Genomic DNA, 27,361 nt, shown 5'->3' with positions numbered 1-27,361 from the left:
ATACCGTTGCTGGACCAGACAGGACTGGCAAAAGTGCTCTTCACTGACGAGTCGCGGTTTTGTCTCACCAGGGGTGATGTTCGGAATTGCGGTTATCGTTGAAGGAATGAACGTTACACCGAGGCCTGTACTCTGGAGCAGGATCGATTTGGAGGTGGAGAGTCCGTCATGGTCTGGGGCGGTGTGTCACAGCATCATCGGATTGAGCTTGTCATTGCAGGCAATCGCAACGCTGTGCGTTACAGGGAAGACATCCTCCTCCCTCATGTGGTACCCTTCCTGCAGGCTACTCCTGACATGACCCTCCAGCATGACAATGCCACCAGCCATGCTGCTCATTCTGTGCGTGATTTCCTGCAAGACAGGAATGTCAGTGTTCTGCCATGGCCAGTGAAGAGCCCAGATCTCAATCCCATTGAGCATGTTTGGGACCTGTTGGATCAGAGGGTGAGGGCTAGGGTCATTCCCCCTCCAGAAATGTCCGGGAACTTGCAGGTGCCTTGGTGGAAGAGTGGGGTAACATCTCACAGCATGAACTGGCAAATCTGGTGCAGTCCATGAGGAGATGCACTGCAGAACTTAATGTTGCTGTTGGCCACACCAGATACTGACTTACTTTTGATTCTGCCCCGTTTTTTTTTTGTTTTAAACCAAAAAGCTTTTGTTGTCTTGCAGTATTATTTCAGGACCTTGTTGTGAACATGACAGATAATTCAAAATATATATATTTTTTTAAACAAAGGCTTCCTTTTCACTTTGTCATACAGGCCAGTAATGTTAAGGGAATGCAATTTGGTAAAACCCTCTGTATTTTCAAGTATTGTGTTGATAGCATCATGTTATGGAATGCTTGTCACCGGCAGGGACTGGGGAGTTTGTCAGGATCAAAATAAATATCAGAGCAAAGCCCAGGTAAACAGTTTGAGGAAAACCTGCCCCATTCTTCTCAATACCTAACCCAGAATGGCTGACTAAGTTTGCTTAAATCAGAGCTGTCCATCAATGATTCCCAACTAAATTTACTGAGCTTGAGCAATTTTCACAAAAACAATGGATATGTTGACCTAAGAGCTGTGCAGAGTTGGTAGAATCTGATTCACAATCCAATGTAATCACTTTTTAGATTTAATTTTAAGGCAGCAAAATCTGACAGCTGTGCAAGGGGTGTGTAGAGTTTCCCTAGGCACTGTATCTCAGTCTGTGATGTTGTCTGGTCGGTGGTATTGCGGTCAAGAGATGGCCATTTAATGTTTACGATTTTACACAAGGCTTTTAGTATTTCCGGCTCTGACCCTCCTTAACCCTTTTACTATGTCCAGGGGAATGAGGGTTTTCCTGTCAAGGGTTGTCCCTCAACCCCAAACTTCTCATGTTGGCTACTCTGTCACTCTGGTATTGATCGAGAGAAATAACTTTTTCAAACGCAGGCTCTTTGAATTTGATAATTCATCGTACTGTTTGGTTTGCACAAGGCTCATGGTTTTCCTCCCCATATTTTTTATTTTACGTTTATTTAACTAGTAAAGTCTGTTAAGAACAAATTCTTATTTTCAATGACGACCTAGGAACAGTGGGTTAACTGCCTTGTTCAGGGGCAGAACGACAGATTTTTACCTTGTCAGCTCAGGGATTCGATCTTGCAACCTTTTGGTTACAAGTCCAACGCTCTAACCACTAGGCTACATGTATGGACTAGGTACTGTGTAGTGATCTTGACCTGACCAGTTATTATCTTTTCAATATGTAATGCAGAAGATTTCTGACTGGGTGTTTTTGTGTGGGTATTTGAATAACTTATTTTGCTGTTTTTACATGTCAGTTATAGGCTGACATGTAGCCTGGCCTACCAGATGTATGATGACTGCTAGACATGTGCACGTACTTAACCGTACACACACTCATTATGTTCTGACTGGCTCTTGGTAGTCTTTCCTGTGGAACAACAGAGGCTTTTAGCGCAAAAGCTTTTGTGAATAATTCAGGCCTGATATTATTTGCTGATGTTAGCAGAAGCAAGACGAGGCACTAAATGACATAAATGGATTTCCTCCATGAGATCTAACAGGGAAGGGGGGTGGTGATGGTGGTATAGGGCAGAGTGGTGGGAGGGCACTTTCTCATCCACTAATTGGTTTAGACACTTAAGACACTCCCAGTTTGGGCGGACACGCTGCAACGCTGCAGGCAGTGTGTTTATAAGAGCCGACTGGCACTTTACCTCCCTCTCATGAGCCGGCCTCCTAGAAATCATCAGGTGAGTTTGAGCAAAGACCATTGACCACTGCTTGTATATGTTTGAGTGCACTGTGTGTGAGGGGTGGTAGCAGGATGAGTGTATGTGTAGTTTGGAGCAGATGCATGCTGCCTGGCTTGGAACCCCTCTCCCTCTTTCTCTATGGGCGGTGGAGTCCACTGGCCTGGAAGGACAGGGAAAGCTGGAGAACTGAAAGACACCTACGCCCTTGATGGCAAACATGGATAGACTTGAGGATTTTATGTAGCTTTTTTTCAGTTGATTCTAAGCTGAGCAGGACATTAGATGGAGGCTGTGCTTTGTGGCAGGGTTAATACCACAGCTTTCCTTCAGCAGACTGGGAGAGAAACAAAGTGCTGTTCAAGTGTGCATCAGTCGATATACTTTAGGGATCAATAGCAGTTTGTCTTCGGACTTCCGTTGTAGATCTACAGGGTAAAATGTCTTGAGTCCCAGGTGCTGTAAAGCTAAATGTTATTTTTTTCACTACAAAGGCAATGATGACAGGCTGACAACTACCAGCCTGAAAAGTGCTAATTTGTCCAAAATGGGCATAAGAACACTTCCTCAGTTGCACTTTGTAAGGTTCTTGTTCAGGGTTTCACCAGAGCGAGGATGGACGTTTTAAAATTGTAATTTGAAACATTTCAGGTGCTTTACTGGCACTTTTTGTTTAGCTATAGGCTATGGATAAAGTATTCAATCTGAGCTGAATTGTCACACTAGCGAAGACTGTCAGAATCCGACATACTACTGAACATCGGCTTTTGAAAATTGCCAAGGTGTTTGTCTATTTTTCTACTGTGTTTTAGCTAAGCTATTTGTTGGACTAATTGTAATTTTTCATTTCATGTGAAATATGTTGCTTGATATAACAATTCAAGTTATGCTGTAATCAGTGTCAGATCATGCAATAATCTGTAGGCTAGCCCATTTTAAGATCTGTTTAGTCTTCTGTCTCGTTACTGAGGACATACACTGAGTGTACAAAACATTATGCTCTTTCCATGAGACTGACCAGGTGAAAGCTATGATCAGCTATTGATGTCACTTCAATCAGTGTAGGTGAAGTTGAGACCGGTTAAAGAAGGATTTTTAAGACAATTGAGACATGGATTGTGTGTGTGCCATTCAGAGGGTGAATGTGCAAGACTAAAGATGTGTGCCTTTTTGAACGGGATACAACTGCAACTGGGTTTTTCATGCTCAACAGTTTCCTGTGTTTATCAAGAATGGTCCGACATTCAGCCAACTTGACACAACTGTGGGAAGCATTGGAGTCAACATGGGCCAGCATCCCTGTGGAACACTATTGACAAAGCTTTTGAGTTCATGCCCTGACGAATTGAGGCTGTTCTGCGGGCAAGGGGGGGTGCAACTCAATATTAGGAAGGTGTTCTTAATGTTTTGTACATTCAGTGTATATTCTGCATAGCATTATCAAAGGGAAATAAGCTGTGTGCAGTAGTATTGTCTATTACAATACCTTCAACACTGCTGCCCACTAGTGACAGGATTGAGCACAGCGCTTTCCCTACAGCATTGCTGATTGTAAAAAAAAACAACAAAAAAAACAAAAAAAAAACGGTCTCATGGCTCTTTCGGGTCAGGTATTTGTGCACCCACCCGCAATTGCTAATAACCCATCTGCAACCGCCTGAGTATATGTGATAAAGTGTAAATCAGAGGCCCTCTCCCAACCTAAACCCGCTAGTATAGAAAATACACTGTAGGCTACAGACACTATTTATTTTAAATATTTTTTTTTACAGGGGTGCAGTATTTATTGTGCCTGATTTTAGAAATGTTTCTACTTATAATTTGCGACATTTTAGTAGGCTATTTATTAGTCAACTTGTCTATAATTAGATACATACAGCTTTCTTCTGTCATATGCTGCCCTGGAAGACTAAATAAACACTTGCTCACCAGAATGTCATAAATCAATACACTGAATGCTTTAATCTAGTTGACATCAGTAAAGTTTTCTGTCATCTCTGCTTCTTTCGGGAACAATGACGTTTAGGGACCAGGGAGAAAATGCAATTACTCAAAAAAAACTGGAAAGATTTTCTGTGCGTAATGTCCAAATGACATCAGCTTGACTAAGGAAGTAGCAAGCCGTGCAAACATGACACATGTTTCTGATAAGAGTTCAGTTTGCCTTGGATGCATATTTTATTTGGTTGAAATACTTTCAGATTTTATGATGCTGATAAAGATGGCACACTACAGACGGTTTGTCCACTCCTGTTCCCGATTCATTTATTTTTTTGCCTACATTTGGTGTATTATTTTAGTGCCAGAAAAGGTCAAGTGGTCTAAATACGTGTGGCAAGAAAAAGTATGTGAACCCTTTGGAATTACCTTGACTTCTGCATAAATTGGTCATAAAATTTGATCTGATCGTCATCTTTTTTTTTCTTAATCTTTATTTAACTATGCAAGTCAGTTAACAAATTCTTATTTACAATGACGGCCTACCCCGGCCAAACCCGGACGACGCTGGGCCAATTGTGCGCCGCCCTATGGGACTCCCAATCACGGCCGGATGTGATGCAGCCTGGATTCGAACCAGGTACTGCAGTGACGCCTCTTGCACTGGGATGCAGTGTCTTTGACCACTGCGCCACTCGGGAGCCGATCTAAGTCACGACAATAGACAAACAGTCTGCCTAAACTAATAACACACAACAATACGTTTTCATGTCTTTATTGAACAAACTGTGTAAACATTCACAGTGCAGGGTGGAAAAAGTATGTGAACCCTTGTATATAATAACTGGTTGAACCTCCTTTGGCAGCAATAACCTCAACCAAATGTTGAGGATCAGACCTGCACACAACGGTCGAGGAATTTTGGACCATTCCTCTTTACAAAACTGTTTCAGTTAAGCAATATTCTTGGGATGTCTGGTGTGAACCACGCTCTTGAGGTCATGCCACAGCATCTCAATCGGGTTGAGTTTTGGCTCGTTGTCCTGTTGCATCACCCAACTTATGTTGAGCTTCAATTGGCAGATATGTCTTAACTTGGGAATTAATGTTTCAGTCGACGATAGCAAGCTGTCCAGGCCGAGGCGGCAAAGTGGCTCCAAACCACGATGCTCCCTCCACCATACTTTACAGTTGGGATGAGGTTTTGATGTTGGTGTGTTGTGCCTTTTTTCCTCCACACATAGTGGTGTGTGTGTGTGTTCCTTCCAAACAACTCAACTGTAGTTTCATCTGTCCACAGAATATGTTGCCAGCAGCGCCTTGGAATATCCAGATGCTCTTTTGCGAACTTCAGACGTGCAGCAATGTTTTTTTTGGACAACAGTGGCTTCTTCTGTGGTGTCCTCCCATGAACACCATTCTTGTTTGTTTTATGTATTGTAGACTTGTCAACAGAGATGGTAGCATGTTCCAGAGATTCCTGTAAGTCTTTAGCTGACACTGTAGGATTCTTCTTAACGTCACTGATCGTTCTGCACTGTGCTCTTGCAGTCATCTTTGCAAGACGGCAACTCCTCGGGAGAGTAGCAACAGTGCTGAACTTTCTCCATTTATAGACAATTTGTCTTACCTTGGACTGATGAACATCAAGGCTTTTAGAGATACTTTTGTAACCGTTCCAGTTTTATGCAAGTCAACAATTCTTAATCTTGGGTCTTCTGAGATCTCTTTTGTTTGAGGCATGGTTCACGTTAGGCAATGCTTCTTGTGAAGAGCAAACTCAAATTTTGTGATTTATTTTTTTTATAAGGCAGGGCAGCCCTAACCAACATCTCCAATCTCATCTCAATGATTGTACTCCAGGTTAGCAATTAGCTTTTGGAGATGTCATTAGCCTTGGGGTTCACATACGTACTTTTCCCAACCTACACAGTAAATGTTTAAATGATGTATTCAATATAGACTAGAAAAATACAATAGTGTGTGTGTTAGTAGTTTAAGCAGACTGTGTTTGTCTTGTGACTTAAAATTAGATCTGATCTTCATCTATGACCAATTTATGCAGAATTCCAGATAATTCCTAAGGGTTTACATACTTTTTCTTGCCACTACACTACTGGTCAAAAGTTTTAGAACACCTACTCATTCAAGGGTTTTTGTTTATTTTTACTATTTTCTACATTGTAGAATAATAGTGAAGACATCAAAACAATGAAATAACGCATATGGAATCATGTGGTAACCAAAAAAGTGTTTAAACAGATCTAAATAGATTTTAGATTATTCAAATGGCCACCCTTTGCCTTGACAGCTTTGCACACTCTTGGCATTCTCTCAACCAGCTTCATGAGGTAGTCAACAGGAATGCATTTCAATTAACAGGTGTGCCTTGTTAATTTGTGGAATTTATTTTCTTAATGCGTTTGAGCCAATCAGTTGTGACATGTTGGGGTGGTATACAGAAGATAGCCTTATTTGGTCAAATACCAAGTCCATATTATGGCAAGAACAGCTTTAAATAAGCAAAGAGAAACGACAGTCCATTACTTTAAGACATGAAGGTCAGTTTCTCTTGACTCTCCCCCTACATCCAAGTAGAAAACCCAGAACGGTGTCTGCCTGCTCTGGTCCATGTCTGAATGTCTCCTCCTCCTGCTGTCCCCAATGTACCTATGCCGCTTGCATGGTCCTGCTCCTTAGTTAACCACAAGGCGGTCAGCTGAATGCACCCTGCCATTGTGTGTCTTTCCTGGGGGGTGGTGCCATGACTCTGATTACACCATGCATGGCTGTGTGATACTGCTGCCCCGAGCAGAGCAGGAGAGCTCTTATGGGAGTAGTCCGGCGCTATTTAAGGAGGTGGCTGTGTCCTGCTAGCTCCTGTCCCAGACCCACTTTTCTCTCTCACTGAGCGGTGGGTCACTGCGGCGACAGCAAGAGTAGGGGGGATGCTTGCGGGAGGGTTGTCAGGGGGTCAGCCTCCCTGGGCGGCAGTGAGGCGTCAATCCATGTACGCTCATTCCGAAAACCTACAGATCCCCAAACCGGGCGGGCCAGGCAGTGTTATACGGAAAAGCAGTGGCAGTGGCAAGATGCTGTCCATGTCATACAGCGAGAGCATGCGGAGTGGCATTAGCCGCTACCACTCGGACCAGGGCCTAAATCAGCCACGGCCCACCGACCCAGGGGAGCTGCAGCGCCTCAGGGAGCAGAGGCATGCCGCTCAGGTCAAGAACATGGAGGACTTCCTGAAGATGAACGGCCTGGCCCTGGAGGAGTGTGTGTCCTACCAGACTGGCATGAAGTACAGGTAAGGTCAGGGCATACCTGGGGCTGGGTAGGTGAGACCTAATGATTGGCTTAATGGGCAGGTGAGACTTGAAGACAGGCTGCCGCTGACCAGGTAGCAGAGTATACTGTATGCGTACAGGCAAGAGGAGTGGGCGTGAGGAAGTTTTTGTAGACCACCTGAGGCTCAGGCAGATTATAATTGTCTACTTTGTGCTACGTATACTGCCCACCTTGCTCTCTTGTCATTATTTACCTGTTCTGAGGAAAGTCTTTGACTCAGTGAATCACAGTGCGGATCAAATGTATGGGTTAATGCCAACGTATAAGTATGAATAGAGCTGTTTCACTAGTTGTATGATGCTGTGCAGTGTTGGACTCTCCTCTGGCCAGACTGCTCTTTATGGTACTGGCTCTCGTTTTATTTTAATCATCTAGGTCGCTGGCATATTTTCCCAACAAGATGGGAAGGACACACTGTTCCATAAGGATTTACCTGACCCTGTTTTTCCCCCCCCCTCTGTCTGAGTAGTCAAATGGTAGACATGTTGTCGTGTTCTGAGGCTAGGTTACATACTGTACATTAACTATGTGGTAACATGCGACTCTTGCAGTGTGTTTTGCGCATGGCTAACCCTAATCTCAGTTAACCCTAAACGAAAGTTTTGCGTAATTGGTCAGATGCTCGAGTGAGTTCTGGGTCCGTACTTGTTAAGAGAAGCGATTAGAACGAGGATCGGAACCAGAATGAAGAGCTCCACCCTCTCTTTGCACGTTATGGGAAAGTCTATGGGCCAAATGTCCCATTCCCTTCTGAAATTCAAAAGATGCTAACACCTGTGAAATCGTTATTTGTCCAATTTAATCAGTGATGAAAAACCCAAACACTGGCACTAATGCTGCTCGATCTTGCACATCCTGTTGTATCATGACAGATCTATGGTACCATGTATGTTCACGTAGTCTGCCCACGAGAGATGAATCTAACCCCTAACTTTCACCCCAACCTAAACCAGAGTGATGCGGTTCAATAAGGCTTCAACCTCAGTACTGTCTGGTATAATGTGTGCAGTTTGGCATTAACAGTAGTGTGGTCCACATCCTCAAACAATTAGCAGTCTGTGTAGTACATGAGCCAGCCATGATGTGAATCAGGCCCCACTAATGACAAGGTCTGTAAAGCAGGGGTAGCCTCCCTGCTGCTGTTTTAACCCAGTGCAGGGATGGTTGTTTTGTCTGAAGACTGGTGTAGCAGCTGTTTGGATGATGGGCAGGGATGGCTTGTCTGAAGTCCGGGAATACTGTTGTTGTTTTGACAAAGGCCGGTGATGTCTGTTATTGTTTTGGCTATAGTAAGGGATGATTGCTGTCTGTTCCCAGGGGTCAGAGGCAGTTGGGTGGCTACCAGGCAGTGTTGCGTGCCATTGACATTGGCGGACTGCAGGCCCCATTCTTCATGTGCTGTAAATCTCACTCATTGTTCCATGGCGGGCTGACTGATTATAGAGCATTGTGATGAGGCAGGTGATGAGGCAGGTAAGACGGAGTTATGTTAGTTTACAAGGAGCTCTATGGTGCCTCTCCCATATTCAAACCAGAGTCCCTCTGAGTACTGACTTCATCCCTTTGTCCTCTGCAGTCTGTCATTTTCCCCCAGTTGTCCATGATGGGTTTTACTCATTCTGCTCAATGTGTATACACAAAGGTCTTAGTCTGGCTTATGGTACAGTATGTAGCTGCTGGTGTTTGTTACCAAATATATTGAAGGATAGCCCAGCTAGCTCTTGTATCCTGATCAGTGTACAATTCTGTAATTAGGGCTGCAATTAGGTCAGCACAGCAGATACAACGCCATCATTATGTGTTTGTGGTCAGAGCCAGAGGAACAATACTATTGAGCTGTTCTACCTGACCGGCTGCTACACTACATTATACCTGTGACATGAGACATGGGCAGATATCTATACTGTACCGTAAACCAGACTTAGCCCTTTATGTACACTCGGTGTACATTAAGAACACCTGCTCTTTCCATGAGACTGAGCAGATGAATGCAGGTGGAAGATATGATTCCTTATTGATGTCAATTGGTAAATCGGTGTAGATGAATGGGAGGAGACGGGTTAAAGACTGTTTTTTTTAAGCTTTGAGACAATTGAGAAACGGATTGTTTATGTGTGCCCTTCAGAGGGTGAATGGCCAAGACAAAAGTGAAGTGCTTTTGAAAGGGGTATGGTAGTAGGTGCCAGACGCACCGGTTTGTGTCAAGAACGGCAACGCTGCTGGGTAATTCACACTCCAGTTTTCCGTATGCGTCAAGAATGGTCCACCACCCAAAGGACATCCAGCCAACTTGACACAATTGTGGGAAGCATTGGAGTCAACATGGGCCAGCATCCCTGTGGAATGCTTTCGACACCTTGTGGAGTCCATGCCCCAACGAATTGAGGATATAAGGTATTTTCTCTTTATTCAACCCTTTGTTTATCAACAAGAAGAGTGGATTTGATAGCGAATAGACAAGTGGTTAAATATGTAATTACTGAAGTACTGTGCATTCGGAAATACTTTTTCCACACTCTTTTACGTTACAGCCTTATCCAACGCACTCTTTTACGTTACAGCCTTATCCAACGCACTCTTTTACGTTACAGCCTTATCCAACGCACTCTTTTACGTTACAGCCTTATCCAACGCACTCTTTTACGTTACAGCCTTATCCAACGCACTCTTTTACGTTACAGCCTTATCCAACGCACTCTTGATGACTGTTAGCTTGAATAACACAAAGCCATCTGTAAAAAGAAGCAAACTTATTTTCAGTGGGTGTGTCACAGGTCTCAAATGTTTCATAAAAGTTCTAAATTGCCTTGTAGTCCTAGTCTATGGTTGACACACAGTACTGACATGTATAGTCCTAAGCTTACTTGGATTTTGAGTGGTGGAGAAGAGAAAGTTGTCCAGTGCAGAGGGCTAGACATAAGGGGATGGGGTAAAGGAGCCATCCCTGATAGAATAGATTTGGTGCTAGTCAGTCTTTGACTGTCTTCCCTCACTCCTGTTAGATGAGACTGAGGTACTGTGAGTGTCTGTGGCAAGAATATATCATGATAATGGACACGCTAACTATCCCCACTTTCTTGTATTTATTATGGATCCCGATTTAGCTGCTGCCAAGACAACAGCTGTTCTTCCTGGGGTCTAGCAAAATTAAGGCAGTTATACATTTTTGAAAACAGTACAATACATTTACAACAGATTTCACAACATATATTGTGTGCCCTCAGGCCCCAACTCTACTACCTCGTACAGTATCTTCCAACACAAAATCCATGTATTTGTATGCATGTCTGTCTGTGCCTATGTTTGTTGCTTCAGTCCCTGCTGTTGTGTGTATTTGTATCTGTTTTTTAAATCTAATTTTACTGCTTGCATTGGTACTTGATGTGGAATAAATTTCTATGTAGTACTGTGCACCTCCCATAGTCTGTTCTGGACTTGGGGACTGAAGAAACCTCTGGCATGTCTTGTGGGGTATGCATGGGTGTCTGAGCTGTGTGCTAGTAGTTCAACCAACAGCTTGATGCATTCAACATGTCATTGACTTCATCAATACTTGTATTTGTAAGTGGTAATCTCTCCTCCACTTTGAGCCAGGAGAGATTGACATGAATATTATTCATGTTAGCGCTCTGTGTACATCCAAGAGCTAGCCGTGCTGCCCTATTCTGAGCCAGTTGCAATTTTCCTAAGTCCCTATTTGTGGCGACTGAACAGTAGTCCAGGTGCGACGAAACTCGGGCCTGTCTACCTGCCTTGTTGATAGTGCTGTTAAGAATGCAGAATAGCGCTTTATTATGGAGAGACTTCTCCCCATCCTAGCTACTGTTGTATCAATATGTTTTGACCTTGACAGTTTACAATCCAGGGTTACTCTAAGCAGTTTAGTCTCCTCAACTTGCTCAATTACCACATGTATTCATTACAAGATTTAGTTTAGGGTTTAGTGAATGATTTGTCCCAAATACAATGCTTTTAGTTTAGAAATATTTACATTTACATTTAAGTCATTTAGCAGACGCTCTTATCCAGAGCGACTTACAAATTATGACTAACTTATTCCTTGCCACCCATTCTGAAACTAACTGCAGCGCCATACGTGTTGCGGTCATTTCAGTCGCTGTGGTAGCTGACGTGTATAGTGTTGAGTCATCCGCATATATAGACACACTGGCTTTACCCAGAGCAAGTGGCATGTTAGTAAAGATTGAAAAAACTAAGGGGCGTAGACAGCTGCCCTGGGGAATTCCTGATTCTACCTGGATTTTGTCAGAGAGGCTTCCATCAAAGAACACTCTCTGTTATGTTAGACAGGTAACTCTCTACCCACAATATAGCAGGGGGTGTAAGGCCATAACACAAGTTTTTCAAGCAACCGACTATAATCGATAATGTCAAAAGCCGCACTGAAGTCAAAAAGATTGGGGGGGCTGTTTTGTTAATCATCAATTTCTCTCAGCCAATTGTCAGTCATTTGTGTATGTGCTGTGCTTGTTGAATGTCCTTCCCTATAAGCGTGCTGAAAGTCTTAGAATGCTATTTTACAGTAAAACAAATTGATATCTACTCAAACACCATTTTTTTTCCCAAAAGTTTACGAAGGATGGTCAACAGGCTGATTGGTCGGCTATTTGAGCCAGTAAAGGGGGCTTTAGTATCTTTAGGTAGGGGAATAACTTTTGCTTCCCTCCATGCCTGAGGGCACACACTTGCTTGTAGGCTTAAATTGAAGATATGGCAAATAGGAGTGGCAATATTGTCCGCTATTATCCTCCCAGTCATTTTCCATCCAAGTTGTGACATGTAGCCCTATATTTGCTGCAGCATAGCCTATGCAACAGTAATATAAAGACTGAATGCGCATCTAATTTCCCATCTCCATCTGGCTTTCGGGGGTCACCTTATTTTTTTTAATTGTTAATGTTATACCTTTTTTTTTTTTTTTAATTGCAGCTGCAGAGTTTTAAAATGGTCTGACTCAAATATAATTGCTTTAAATCCGTCCACGTGTGAGCACTCTCTCGCAGTCTTCTCTTTCTCCAACTCCATTCAAATTGCATCCAAAATTGATAATCCTGTTCTAAATTGTTTTATATACTGTATATGATCTCCTAGCCTACCGCTTTCTAATTTATAGTGGGTTATGCATGATAAGCTTCTAATTTATAGCCTCTGTCTCCTGCGCAGTACGCAAGCAGCTGTGCTCCGCAAGCAGCTTTTGGAGTCCCATGCAGGAAAAAGCTAGACAAGAATAGCTCTCTGAACATTTTTTTTGTTGTTGTCTTTTTAAAGGCGATTCACTGTCCAGAATTGAATGTTCTCTTCTGCTTTATCATAGTTTGAATGATGTGCGTAATTCCAGTCCACAATGCAGTACAGTAATACAGTTCACACTCAAAGATTTGCCTGCATGAGCTAGTTTCATTTATTTACTCGAGCATATAACTAGCTACATCTATGGGCTTTTGTTTTTCTGTCATACGTAATGTGCAGTACCCTATATGTGTTCGATAATGGCACAATCATTTGGGCTTTTTGGGGCTTTTGCTCATTAAATGTTAATGTAGGGGTCATACAATGTACACTGCTCAAAAAAATAAAGGGAACACTTAAACAACACAATGTAACTACAAGTCAATCACACTTCTGTGAAAACAAACTGTCCACTGTCCACAACACTGATTGACAATACATTTCACATGCTGTTGTGCAAATGGAATAGACAACAGGTGGAAATTATAGGCAATTAGCAAGACACCCCCAATAAAGGAGTGGTTCTGCAGGTGGGGACCACAGACCACTTCTCAGTTCCTATGCTTCCTGGCTGATGTTTTGGTCACTTTTGAATGCTGGCGGTGCTTTCACTCTAGTGGTAGCATGAGACGGAGTCTACAACCCACACAAGTGGCTCAGGTAGTGCAGCTCATCCAGGATGGCACATCAATGCGAGCTGTGGTAAGGTTTGCTGTGTCTGTCAGCGTAGTGTCCAGAGCATGGAGGCGCTACCAGGAGACAGGCCAGTACATCAGGAGACGTGGAGGAGGCTGTAGGAGGGCAACAACCCAGCAGCAGGACCGCTACCTCCGCCTTTTGTGCAAGGAGGAGCACTGCCAGAGCCCTGCAAAATGACCTCCAGCAGGCCACAAATGTGCAGACTCCATGAGGGTGGTATGAGGGCCTGACGTCCACAGGTGGGGGTTGTGCTTACAGCCCAACACCGTGCAGGACGTTTGGCATTTGCCAGAGAACACCAAGATTGGCAAATTCGCCACTGGCGCACTGTGCTCTTCACAGATGAAAGCAGGTTCACACTGAGCACATGTGACAGACGTGACAGAGTCTGGAGACGCCGTGGAGAACGTTCTGCTGCCTGCAACATCCTCCAGCATGACCGGTTTGGCGGTGGGTCAGTCGTGGTGTGGGGTGGCATTTCTTTGGGGGCCGCACAGCCCTCCATGTGCTCGCCAGAGGTAGCCTGACTGCCATTAGGTACCGAGATGAGATCCTCAGACCCCTTGTGAGACCATATGCTGGTGCGGTTGGCCCTGGGTTCCTCCTAATGCAAGACAATGCTAGACCTCATGTGGCTGGAGTATGTCAGCAGTTCCTGCAAGAGGAAGGCATTGACGCTATCGACTGGCCCGCCTGTTCCCCAGACCTGAATCCAATTGAGCACATCTGGGACATCATGTCTCGCTCCATCCACCAACGCCACGTTGCACCACAGACTGTCCAGGAGTTGGCGGATGCTTTAGTCCAGGTCTGGGAGGAGATCCCTCAGGAGACCATCCGCCACCTCATCAGGAGCATGCCCAGGCGTTTTAGGGAGGTCATACAGGCACGTGGAGGCCACACACACTACTGAGCCTCATTTTGACTTGTTTTAAGGACATTACATCAAAGATGGATCAGCCTGTAGTGTGATTTTCCACTTTAATTTTGTTTGACTCCAAATCCAGACCTCCATGGGTTGATAAATTGGATTTCCATTGATTATTTTTGTGTGATTTTGTTGTCAGCACATTCAACTATGTAAAGAAAAAAGTATTTAATAAGATTATTTCATTCATTCAGATCTAGGATGTGTTGTTTAAGTGTTCCCTTTATTTTTTTGGAGCAGTATATTTAATATGTGGCTCAACATGCTCCGGTAGCATCAGGTTTGAATTTTCATGCTAATCAAAACCAGACACATTTTATATGCTCTCTAATACTTTTGAATGGGAAATACCGGGTTACCCGAGAGAAGTGATTTATTCTCAGGATGGAACATTTTGTAAAATACTGGGAAAATATTCAGCCCTACTAGGAATATGGTTAGTACATAGTTAGTTCAAATGTTGATGATAGTCCCATCTGTAGATGCTAATAGTGTTACTGTGGGAATGTAGAGTTGGCCTCTATTTCAACTGTATTTTTCATTCATTTCATGTTTCTTGGTTGATATGACAATGATTGGCAAGTATGCCTTTTTGTAAAAGGTGAATTCTCAAATCTGAGTATGTCGCCACCTAATGGATGTAGTTGTTACAGCCTCACTGTAGAGCGCAGACTGGATGCTCTCGAGGTTCATGCCTCACTAAACGTGGGAATAGGAGGTCTGAGCATGATATCGATCTCTTAATAATACTTTTTTTACTAAATGCAAATGCATATCATGGATAGTGCATAGGCCTAACCAGAGTGCGACTTACACCCTGACTTTCGGGATCTTTGTATTTTTTTTAATGATCCTAGTAATGACGTAATGTATTATATTTTAATGTGGCAGGAACACAACCAGTCATGATATTTTAATCTGATTTGTCAAACAAATCACTTAAAGTATCCGTTCTTCCACTCTAAAATAATTCAAGCATCCAAACTGCATGTATAGACTACTAGATCCATTTGATGAATGGAAATGGACATCTGCTGCAAAACACCAAAAGGTGTGAGTAATGACATTCAGCCATTACCATTGATTAGGCCTATATTCATTGACGTGTCTTGCTGACAAATTTACCTTTTTTGTAGCCTGAACTCAGGACACCAGCGATGGGGCTGAAACTGTCCCGGGAAAAACAGGATGGTCACCCTAACACACTAGGCTACAGTGTGTATTCCCATGAACTTCAAATAGACCTACCAGAAGCCTGGATGTAGTGTTAAAAAAAATACAGTGGGGGGGAAAAAGTATTAGATCCCCTGCTGATTTTTGTACGTTTGCCCACTTACAAAGAAATTATTTATAATAGTAGGTTTATTTGAACAGTGAGAGACAGAATAACAACAAAAGAATCCAGAAAAACGCATGTCAAAAATGTTATAAAATGACTTGCATTTTAATGAGGGGAAACCCCTCTGCAAAACATGACTTAGTACTTGGTGGCAATCACAGAGATCAGATGTTTCTTGTAGTTGGCCACCAGGTTTGCACACATTTCAGGAGGGATTTTGTCCCACTCCTCTTTGCAGATCTTCTCCAAGTCATTAAGGTTTCGAGGCTGACGTTTGGCAACTCAAACCTTTTGCTCCCTCCACAGATTTTCTATGGGATTAAGGTCTGGAGACTGGCTAGGCCACTCCAGGACCTTAATGTGCTTCTTCTTGAGCCACTCCTTTGTTGCCTTGGCCGTATGTTTTGGGTCATTGTCATGCTGGAATACCCATCCACGACCCATTTTCAATGCCCTGACTGAGGGGAGGTTCTCACCCAAGATTTGACGGTACATGGCCCCTTCCATCGTCCCTTTGATGCGGTGAAGTTGTCCTGTCCCCTTAGCAGAAAACCACCCCCAAATCATAATGTTTCCACCTCCATGTTTGACGGTGGAGATGGTGTTCTTGGGGTCATAGGCAGCATTCCTCCTCCTCCAAACATGGCGAGTTGATGTCAAAGAGCTCCATTTTGGTCTTATCTGACCACAACACTTTCACCAGTTGTCCTCTGAATCATTCAGATGTTCATTAGCAAACTTCAGACGGGCATGTATATGTATTCTTGAGCAGGGGGACCTTGCGGGCGCTGCAGGATTTCAGTCCTTCATGGCGTAGTGTGTTACCAATTGTTTGCTTGGTGACTATGGTCCCAGCTGCCTTGATATCATTGACAAGATCCTCCCGTGTAGTTCAGGGCTGATTCCTCACTGTTCTCATGATCATTGTAACTCCACGAGGCGAGATTTTGCATGCATGGAGCCCCAGGCCGAGGGATATTGACAGTTCTTTTGTGTTTCTTCCATTTGCGTATAATCACACCAAATGTTGTCACCTTCTCACCAAGCTGCTTGGCGATGGTCTTGTAGCCCATTCCAGCCTTGTGTAGGTCTACAATCTTGTCCCTGACATCCTTGGAGAGCTCTTTGGTCTTGGCCATGGTGGAGAGTTTGGAATCTGATTGATTGCTTCTGTGGACAAGTGTCTTTTTTACAGGTAACAAGCTGAGATTAGGAGCACTCCCTTTAAGTGTGCTCCTAATCTCAGCTCGTTACCTGTATAAAAGACACCTGGGAGGCAGAAATCTTTCTGATTGAGAGGGGGTCAAATACTTATTTCCCTCATTAAAATGCAAATAATTTTATAACATTTTTGACATGCGTTATTCTGGATATTTTTGTTGTTATTCTGTCTCTCACTGTTCAAATAAACCTACCATTAAAATTATAGACTGATCCTTTCTTTGTCAGTGGGCAAACGTACAAAATCAGCAGGGGATCAAATACTTTTTCCCCCCCACTGTAGGTGCATGAGTAAACTGATTGCCGGTCACTGTGAAGAAAGTAATGCTCCCTATACTTTAAGTGCATATTATAATTTTTTTTTAAGGTGGGTAAATCGCATTTACTTACATTTACCCTTCACTAGGCCTAACCACTGCTGGTAGCCTACCCTCTCAGCCAAGGCAATTTTAAACAAATGAACACACACACAATAGGTAGCCTACATTCAATATAATACATGAGTTGAATCAGAGTTGAATTTTACACCCTAGTTCATGAGTTGGCCATAATTCAGTAGTTAGTGCTTGGAGTCTACACAGATTGTGTCAAGTTGCCAATATTTTTCTTTATTTGTAATGGGAGTTGTTGACCACTAGGTGGTAGAGATTTTCCACCTCAGATTTGGTCTACTGTATTCTATCCTGCACCCTCTGCAGTACTTAAGGCTTTCATCTAATTTCAGGGCTAATGGTTTGTAAGTAGCCATCTGTGATAATGCCTTACTGCAGAGTGCGAATTATACCGTGACATAAAAAAAAAACATGTATTTTAACTATAAAATATACTACCTTATGTGGCATGAACACAACCATATCAAACAAATCACTTTGAGGCTACCAAAAAATTCCATTATCCAGCTGTGCACCCGCCATTTTGACAAATGGAAAGAGAGCCGTTAGAAAACAGTGTAACGACATTAGGTCATTGTCATTAAGTCTACAGTCGTGGCCAAAAGTTTTCAGACTGACACAAATATTAATTTTCACAAAGTTTGCTGCTTCAGTGTCTTTAGATATTTTTGTCAGATGTTACTATGGAATACTGAAGTGTCAAAGGCTTTTATTGACAATTACATGAAGTTGATGCAGAGTCAATATTTGTAATGTTGACCCTTCTTTTTCAAGACCTCTGCAATCCACCCTGGCATGCTGTCAATTAAATTCTGGGCCACATCCTGACTGATGGCAGCCCATTCTTGCACAATCAATGCTTGGAGTTTGTCAGAATTTGTGGGTATTTGTTTGTCCACCCGCCTCTTGAAGATTGACCACAAGTTCTCAATGGGATTAAGGTCTGGGGAGTTTCCTGGCCATGGACCCAAAATATCGATGTTTTGTTCCCTGAGCCTCTTAGTTATCACTTTTGCCTTATGGCAAGGTGCTCCATCATGCTGGAAAAGGCATTGTTCGTCACCAAACTGTTCCTGGATGTTTGGGAGAAGTTTCTCTCGGAGGATGTGTTGGTACCATTCTTTATTCATGGCTGTGTTCTTAGGCAAAATTGTGAGTGAGCCCACTCCCTTGGCTGAGAAGCAACCCCACACATGAATGGTCTCAGGATGCTTTACAGTTGGCATAACACAGGACTGATGGTAGCGCTCACCTTGTCTTCTCCGGACAAGCTTTTTTCCGGATGCCCCAAACAATCGGAAAGATGATTCATCAGAGAAAATGACTTTACCCCAGTCCTCAGCAGTCCAATCCCTGTACCTTTTGCAGAATATCAGTCTGTCCCTGATGTTTTTCCTGGAGAGAAGTGGCTTCTTTGCTGCCCTTCTTGACGCCAGGCCATCTGTCAAAAGTCTTTGCTTCACTGTGTGTGCAGATGCACTCACACCTGCCTGCTGCCATTCCTGAGCAAGCTCTATACTGGTGGTGCCCCGATCCCGCAGCTGAATCAACTTTAGGAGACGGTCCTGGCGCTTGCTGGACTTTCTTGGGCGCCCTGAAGCCTTCTTCACAACAATTGAACCGCTCTCCTTGAAGTTCTTGATGATTCGATAAATGGTTGATTTAGGTGCAATCTTACTGGCAGCAATATCCTTGTCTGTGAAGCCCTTTTTGTGCAAAGCAATGATGACGACACGTGTTTCCTTGCAGGTAACATGGTTGACAGAGGAAGAACAATGATTCCAAGCACCACCCTTCTTTTGAAGCTTCCAGTCTGTTATTCAAACTCAACCAGCATGACAGAGTGATCTCCAGCCTTGTCCTCGTCAACACTCACACCTGTGTTTAGGAGAGAATCACTGACATGTCAGCTGGTCCTTTTGTGGCAGGGCTGAAATGCAGTGGAAATGTGTTTGGGGGATTCCGTTCATTTGCATGGCAAAGAGGGACTTTGCAATTAATTGCAATTCATATGATCACTCTTCATGACATTCTTGAGTATATGCAAATTGCCATCATACAAACTGAGGCAGCAGACTTTGTGAAAATTAATATTTGTCATTCTCTCAACTTTTGGCTACGACTGTACTCTCCTGTAGCCTGTACTCCTGTAGTTTGCTGCAGGTAAATTACATTACTATGTGTAAACTGGAGTGACGGGGAAGTAGCTCCTCTCCCCAGCCTGTAAGATGCACCCAAGTTTGTGGTTGTTGCTCCATATTTACATGTCCTTGTACAGTGTAAGCTACATATATATTAGTGGAACTCTCATGTGTGAATATTTTCTTAAGTTCTCGACATTAATTGGGTTTCATTGCACAAGTACTTATAATTCGTTGAGTGACACTTCTGCTGCTATTTACAGTGCATTCGGAAAGTATTCAGACCCCCACATGTTTTCCACTTTGTTACGTTACAGCCTTATTCTAAAATGTATCAGTCTACACACAATACTCCATAATGACAAAGCAAAAATGTTATTTTTTTTGTTTGCAAATGTTTAAATAAAAATGTATATTACATTTACATAAGTATTCAGACCTTTTACTCAGTATTTTGTTGAAGCACCTTTGACAGCGATTACAGCCTCAAGTCTTCTTGAGTATGTCCCTACAAGCTTGGCACACCTGTATTTGGGGAATTTCTCCCATTTTCTTCTCTGCAGATCCTCTCAAGCTCTGTCAGGTTGGATGGGAAGCATCGCTGCACAGCGTTTTTCAGGTTTCTCCAGAGATGTTAATGTCCGGGCTCTGGCTGTGCCACTCAAGGACATTGAGACTTGTCCCGAAGCCACTCCTGCGTTACCTTGTCTGTGTGCTTAGGGTCGTTGTCCTGTTGGAAGGTGAACCTTCACCCCAGTCTGAGGTCCTGAGCACCCTGGAGCAGGTTTTCATCAAGTATCTCTCTGTACTTTGCTCCGTTTATCTTTGCCTCAATTGTTTATCTTGGCCTTTTGGCAAACTCCACGCCTTTTGAGTCTCATAGCAAAGTGTCTGAACACCTATGTAAATAAGGTATTTCTTTTTTTTTTTGTGTGTGTGTGTGTGTGGTGTGTGTGTGTGTGTGCATTTTATATATGAAAAAATCTAAAAACCTGTTTTTGCTTTGTCATTATGGGGTATTGTGTGTAGATTGAGGATATATTTTTTATTTTATTTAATCCATTCTAGAATAAAGCTTTAACGTAACAAAATGTGGAAAAAGTTAAGGGGTCTGTTAGAGTACTTTTCGAGTGCACTGTATATTCCAGTCCTCTCATGAATGTACATTTTGCCTACATTAGCAATACAAAATGGGGAATTAATTTAACATTGGTCCAAATTGTTTCTTTCAGTTCTGCATGTTTTAGTCTACAATATAGGTCTAAAAAGGGCCTAAAATGGCCACATTCATCATGATTTTCTCAAATGGTTTGTGATACAAATGTAAAAAGCATGTTATATCATTCCTCCCTATAGACTGGTTGTTTGTTTGGCAACAAAACCGACTCGTGCACAATTATGGGGCAAAACAGACTGTTGGCTTAGATTGTTGACATGTTAACTATATTTTGTCTACAAATGTTTATTGAAAACAAATACATTTTCACAATGAGCACTTGTTTTCTCTCACATACATTGTTACAGTTGTTGATTATCTAGCTAGCAAGTGGTTTGCCATATTAGCATAGACATGACGAGTCAAAACACCTCAAAACAAGACGTGGTATCAAAACACCTACAATTCCCCACATGGCAGCTTCATGTCATTGTTGCTAGCTATCTGACCATTCAGAATCATAACACATGGCCTTCTGCCTCATCGACGTGTGCACTTCAATTTCATGACGTTATCAGCCAACCCGTCTAAGAAGTTTGAGAATTTCCAGAACAGTCTGTTAACAAAAAAATAAATTCAGTTCATGCTGGTGTGCAATCACCCTTTTCCTTTGTCCTCTCTCAATCCCAACACCGTACTCTGTCGGGCTTATGACCGTAGAGCCCTTTTTTCTGCTCTACTTGCCCCTTTTGCCCATGTATTATTAAGGTCTCCCACCCCTCCAGGGAGAATACAATGGATCCAGTCTAGCAGAAGCCGCTTCTCCAGGCCTTGCATAACTTGATAAATGTTTTAAAATAAAAAATCCACAAAGCAGCGCCCACTCCTCCTCCTGCCTCTCGTATTGTGTGGGCCCAAACTCATCCTCCCTCCCTAACAGCCCCCCTCAGATCCAGCTAACAAGGCTGTTGCCATACAGTGCTTTGCAGTGCTTTGCTTTTTTTCCTCAGTCGGCCCCAGAGTTATTTAAAGGCATCATGTCAGTGTCATTAAGACCTGGGACCCTTAGGAGGACCACCAAAGTAGACCAGGCCACACTGAGACGCTGAGGAAGGTCAATGATTTACTGGGTAACTATATAGCTGAGTGGGTAACAGTATAGCTGGGTATCACTCCAGCAGCACCCTGCTGATCATGTGAGCGGAGTATATATTCCATTGCTGGACTTGTGACATTGGGTACCCTGTACCACCCTAGAGATGTCAGAGGGTTACCCTATCAACAGCTGTGCATGGGAGAGCCAGCTGCCTCAAAACATCAGGTTGACTTCAACTCTAATCTGCGTGTCGACACTCTCTAAGACCAGAGATAAACACACCAAAACTGGTTAACATAAGCTACACATTGCCCTACATTGGTTAGAGGGGGGGACTGGTCAGTGGTCACACCTGCCTGAGTGTGACACCCCAGATGGTTTCTTTTTTAAGAGAGTAGCTTACCTTCAAGAGTTCAACACAAACTTCTCACTGTTGTGGTCTTGGGTAGGACACTGACATTTTTAGTAAAGTAAAAGTGAATTATTACTCGCTGCACTGTGTTTATAAAACTAAGTGACTTAAAAAGAAAATAGGGTCTTACCAAGGGTTGAATGGTGAGAACCTAGTTACCAGGATTTACCGCCCAAATCCACTCCCTTTTCCCTGGATAAATAACTGCGAGAAACTGGAAAGTTATAATAAATGATTTATGAACAGCATGGTGTGAAATTGAACTTTTTAAATGATATGCTATGTCTAAATCTGGCTTCTCTTCCTTCTGATGAATCAACACTCAGGGTGGTGCCAACAGCCTGTCTCAGTATGGAGCGCAGTTCACAATGCATGTAGTTTTCTTGTGACAGGTAGGCCTGTTTGCTGCAGCATAGCCTATGCCAGTAGTTCCCAACCTTTTTTGGTTACTGTACCACCAACTGAATTTTGATCTGCCTGAAGTACCCCCTCATGTGCATTTTACCAGTAGGTCTATGGACTCATGAGTCTTCAAGTACCCCCTGGGGATAAGCCAAGTACCCCCAGGGGTCCTAGTGCCCCTGGTTGGGAACCACTGGCATATGCTACAGTAATATAAAGACTGAATGCATGTCAAATTTAGCCATCTCCAACTGGCTTTCTGGGTCACCTTGTTTTTTAATTGTAAAGATGGGATTTTTAAAATTGCAGAGTTAATTAACAGCCTATCACTCGAATATCGCTGCTTTAAATCAGTGCACGTGCAAGCATTCTCTCGCAGTCTTTCTCTCTCTCTTCATCGATTCATTCAAATTTCAACCAAAATAGATAATCCTCTTCTAGATGTATATAGCCCTATATATGCAGTTGAAGTCGGAAGTTTACACACTTAGGTTGAAGTAAAAAAATTAATAATAATAATAATAATAATAATAATAATGTAGACCACAAGTCTGGTTCATTCTTGGGAGCAATTTCCAAACGCCTGAAGGTACCACGTTCATCTGTACAAACAATAGTACGCAAGTATAAACACCAGGGGACCACGCAGCCGCCATACCGCTCAGGAAGGAGACGTGTTCTGTCTCCTAGAGATGAATGTACTTTGGTGCGAAAAGTGCAAATCAATCCCAGAACAACAGCAAAGGACCTTGTGAAGATTCTGGAGGAAACAGGTACAAAGTATCTATATCCACAGTAAAACGAGTCCTCTATCGACATAACCTGAAAGGCCGCTCAGCAAGGAAGAAGCCACTGCTCCAAAACCGCCATAAAGCCAGACTACGGTTTGCAACTGCACATGGGGACAAAGATCATACTTTTTGGAGAAATGTCCTCTGGTCTGATGAAACAAAAATGGAACTGTTTGGTCATAATGACCATCGTTATGTTTGGAGGAAAAAGGGGGAGGCTTGCAAGCTGAAGAATACCATCCCAACCGTGAAGCACGGGGCATGCATTTTTTTTTTTTTTAGGTTCGTTCAAACATGTCAAACATTGTATAACATAAATCTTTAGGGCCTTTTTCAACCAGAGCTCCAATAAGATTCAAGGGGGACGATTGCATTGTCTTTCAAAACGTTTCTAAAGGGGAGGGTAGCCAGGGGTGCCGGCGTCATAATGGTGATGGCCCTCCTCATGTGACCACTTTCCACAGCGTCTCATTCAGTTAGTTTTCACAGTAGGAGACTCGAACCACTTTGTAAAGACTGGGGACATCTAGTGGAAGCAATAGGAAGTGCTCAATGAACCATTGCTCACGGTGTGATTTATAGGCAAAGTGATGAAGTTGAGTCCGCAATTCAGAATTCCACATCCTGTTACGATCGGTCTCGGGGTTTTGACTGCCATATGAGTTATGTTATACTCAGACACCATTCAAACAGTTTTAGAAACTTTAGGGTGTTTTCTATCCACAAGTATTAATTATATGCATATCCTAGCTTCTGAGTTTGAGTAGGAGGCCGTTTTAAAATGGGCACAAATTTTTTTCAAAAATCGCTGTAGCGCCCCCTATCCTAGGCGACCGTCAAGAGGTTTTATAAGTCCCTCCTGACCATTTCCCACATTGTTTGTGTTAGGAATATTGTTTCATTCTCCACTTTTGGCAGGAAGAATCTCCTTGTAACAAAAGGGTTCTTTCCCCTCAATAATGCATGGCCATGGAGCGACAGTTTCTGCCAGGTATTTACAACCGTCATTAAACTGGCCAAGCCCCAGGAGAGGAGGGTTTTGAAACCAAACCTTTGGTTAGCCGGCACCTTTGATCTCCATCCAAGACGGCAAGTCATGACATGCCTAAAGAGCTCTGTCCTTCCGGTGCCTTTTGGCAAACTCCAAGGAGTAGGTTTCGTCTGGCCACTCTACCGTAAAGGCCAGATTGGTGGAGTGCTGCAGAGGAACTCTTGTACAACGCTGTGTACTACTCCCTTCACAGAACAGTGCAAACTGGCTCTAACCAGAATAGAAAGAGTGGGAGGCCTCTGTGCATAACTGAGCAAGAAGACAAGTACATTAGTGTCTAGTTTGAGAAACCGACGCCCTACATGTCCTCAACTGGCAGCTCAATTAAATGGTACCCGCAAAACACCAGTCTCAATGTCAACAGTGAAGAGGCGACCGGGATGCTGGCCTTCTAGGCAGAGTTGCAAAGAAAAAGCCATATCTCAGACTGGCCAATAAAAATAAAAGATTATGATGGGCAAAAGAACACACACTGGACAGAGGAACTCTGCCTAGAAGGCCAGCATCCCAGAGTCAAAGGATCTGAATACTTTATGAATGCGCTGTATGTATGCTACTGTTCGACAAAAAAAATCTTGTCGACCAGACAATTGGGTTCAGCGCCTTGGAAAGCTGTGATGTCACCACGGAAAGCCGACACTCCCACCTATGCAAACCTGATTAGAAGGTTGAATGTAGATTGTATTTTCAGCCAGTAACTATCAGGAAATAATACTGATTTTAATATTTCCCCACTTTTACAGTTAGTTTCATCAGCTGGTGTACAATATGATATAAAACACAGGGGAAACAATTTTTTACTTTCATTTGGCATTTGAGTTGACAGTGCAATTGATCTGTCAGACAATTTCAGTGGGAGTGGAGGAGCTTGGCTTAATATAATAATAATAATAATAGTGGAAGGTCACAGTAAACACTGGTAATAGGAGTCCACACACTATTGGTTGAAGGAGTGAGGAGACTGTAGACGCACGCGTTACAAGGAATCTAATACTGAACCTTGTCGAACCAGGCCCATGCAGATAGTTGGTTCTGCTGGGAGAGAATTCAAAAAGATGTTGTGATGAACAAACAGGCAGTAATGCAGTGTGGAGAAGCAACTTCCATCAAAACAATCCAGCAGACAAGCTGCAACAACCCTGAACTTTTGTTCACCAGGACTTAAATAGAATCTGGGGGAGAAAAAGTGCACAATTTTGGATTTCACTGTACTGCTCCTTCTACAAAACACTCATCATACCAACTGTAACTCCCAGCAACAGCTGTAGACACATCACATGGAGACCATTGAGTCCCTAATTTACACCCTCAGTCACGCTCTGTGCAACAGGGTCATATGGTTGTTCTCAAGGTTCTGGTCAGCGTGCCTGACTGGAGGGCAGGGTGCTGGGGGAGCTCTCTCCTCTCATGGTAGGCCAGCAGAGTGTGAGAACGGGGAGCTCTCTCACACACACACACACACACACACACACGCTCCTCTTCTCCACCAAATGCTGTGGAAACTTGAATGCACGGGGAGCTGCGCTCCAGGAGAATCACGGAAGAGGCCAGGACCAGGGGATAGTGGCGCAGGGTGCCCAGAGTGTCAACATGTAATCCACTCTAGCACTTGAATGTGTTTTTGCCCCATTAAACTAGACCAGTGTTTCTCAATTCTGGTTCTAGGGACCCAAAGGGGTGCAAATTTTTGGGGTTTTTGTCTTGGCACCAACGCACCTGTTTCAGATAATTCATTGAATCAATTGTGGTAGTGCTGGGTCAATACTATGGTATCCCTATGGGTCCCCAGGACCAGTATTAAGAAACATTGGACTAGGCTGTTGCAGACATGTGGAGGAGGAAGGAAAGTGGGGGAGAGCCGCAGGAGAGAGACGGGGTGACAGGAACCATAGCATAATGAGCAGGGTGACTCTCCGCTTATGGTGTCTCACATTTAGCACGCTTGTCTCAGAGTTTAGAGGGTTGAATGGAAAAACAAGTCTGTTGGAATAAATGTGCATGCCCACACACAGGGTGAGCTCATCTCAATAGTCCAAATTGGCTTCCTCTCCTTGTCTCCACATGCCGGACGGAACACCCACAGCAGAGGTCAGACCATCACCACTTCCTATTCACTTCCTAGTCTGCTGCTCCAACACACAGGCCTAATGACAATGCCTCTTCTCTCCACTCCTGGACCTCATGTTATCTGGGCCTCGTAAGCAGCGAGATAAAGCAACCATATGGGACTTAAAACAAAAAATTATTTGTCATTTACAGTAACACACACTTATCCAGAGTTACTTACAGTAGTGAGTGTATACTTTTTTTGTACTGGTCCCTCGTGGGAATCAAACCTACAACCCTGGCATTGCAAGCGCCATGCTCTACCAACTGAGCCACACGGGACAAACAGATAGGCAGGAGGATGTGCTTTGGGCTTCATTTGAAAAACATTAATCCTTAAATTAAGCCTTTTAGGTGTTGCTGTATTACACTAATGATTAGAATGGTTATATCATACTCTAGCCATGCATACCCCACAAGACATGCCACCAGAGGTCTCTTCACAGTCCCCAATCCAGAAAAGACTATGGGAGGCCCACAGTACTACAAAGAGACATGACTACTTGGAACTCTATTCCGCATCAAGTAACTCATTCAACCAATAAAATTATTATAATTTTTTAAAATACACCTTATGGAACAACGGGGACTGTGAAGCAACAAACAGACACATGCATACACATGCCCTATACACATGTACACATGGATTTTGTGTTGTAGATATGTGGTAGTAGAGTAGGGGCCTGAGGGGGCACACAATCTGTTGTGAATGTAATGTTTTTAAAATTGTTAAACTGCCTTAATTTTGCTGGATCTGAGTAAGGGTAGCTGCTGCCTTGGCAGTAGCTAATGAGGATCTATAAGAAATAAAAATACACATTAGAGAGTACTGGC

At 43.2% G+C, this 27,361-nt stretch overlaps 1 protein-coding gene across 4 annotated transcripts in view; it reads left to right on the top strand.

Annotated features, from left to right (window-relative positions):
- The window catches only part of kcnab2a (potassium voltage-gated channel subfamily A regulatory beta subunit 2a), a 134,755-nt gene that overhangs the window by 42,593 nt on the left and 64,801 nt on the right, over positions 1 to 27,361 (top strand). The window contains exon 1 of one of the 4 annotated variants that reach the window (XM_029775179.1): positions 7,273 to 7,502. The exons of the other annotated variants lie outside the window; for them this stretch is intronic. Within the exon in view, the coding sequence (XP_029631039.1) occupies positions 7,285 to 7,502 (218 nt within the window). The 5' untranslated portion in view covers positions 7,273 to 7,284. Of the gene's footprint in view, positions 1 to 7,272; positions 7,503 to 27,361 lie in introns of those variants that run through there. 4 annotated transcript variants of the gene reach the window in all.

Source organism: Salmo trutta, chromosome 14 (assembly GCF_901001165.1).
Source record: "Salmo trutta chromosome 14, fSalTru1.1, whole genome shotgun sequence".
NCBI lineage: Eukaryota > Metazoa > Chordata > Actinopteri > Salmoniformes > Salmonidae > Salmo > Salmo trutta.
This window is presented reverse-complemented; position numbering and strand designations above follow the sequence as displayed.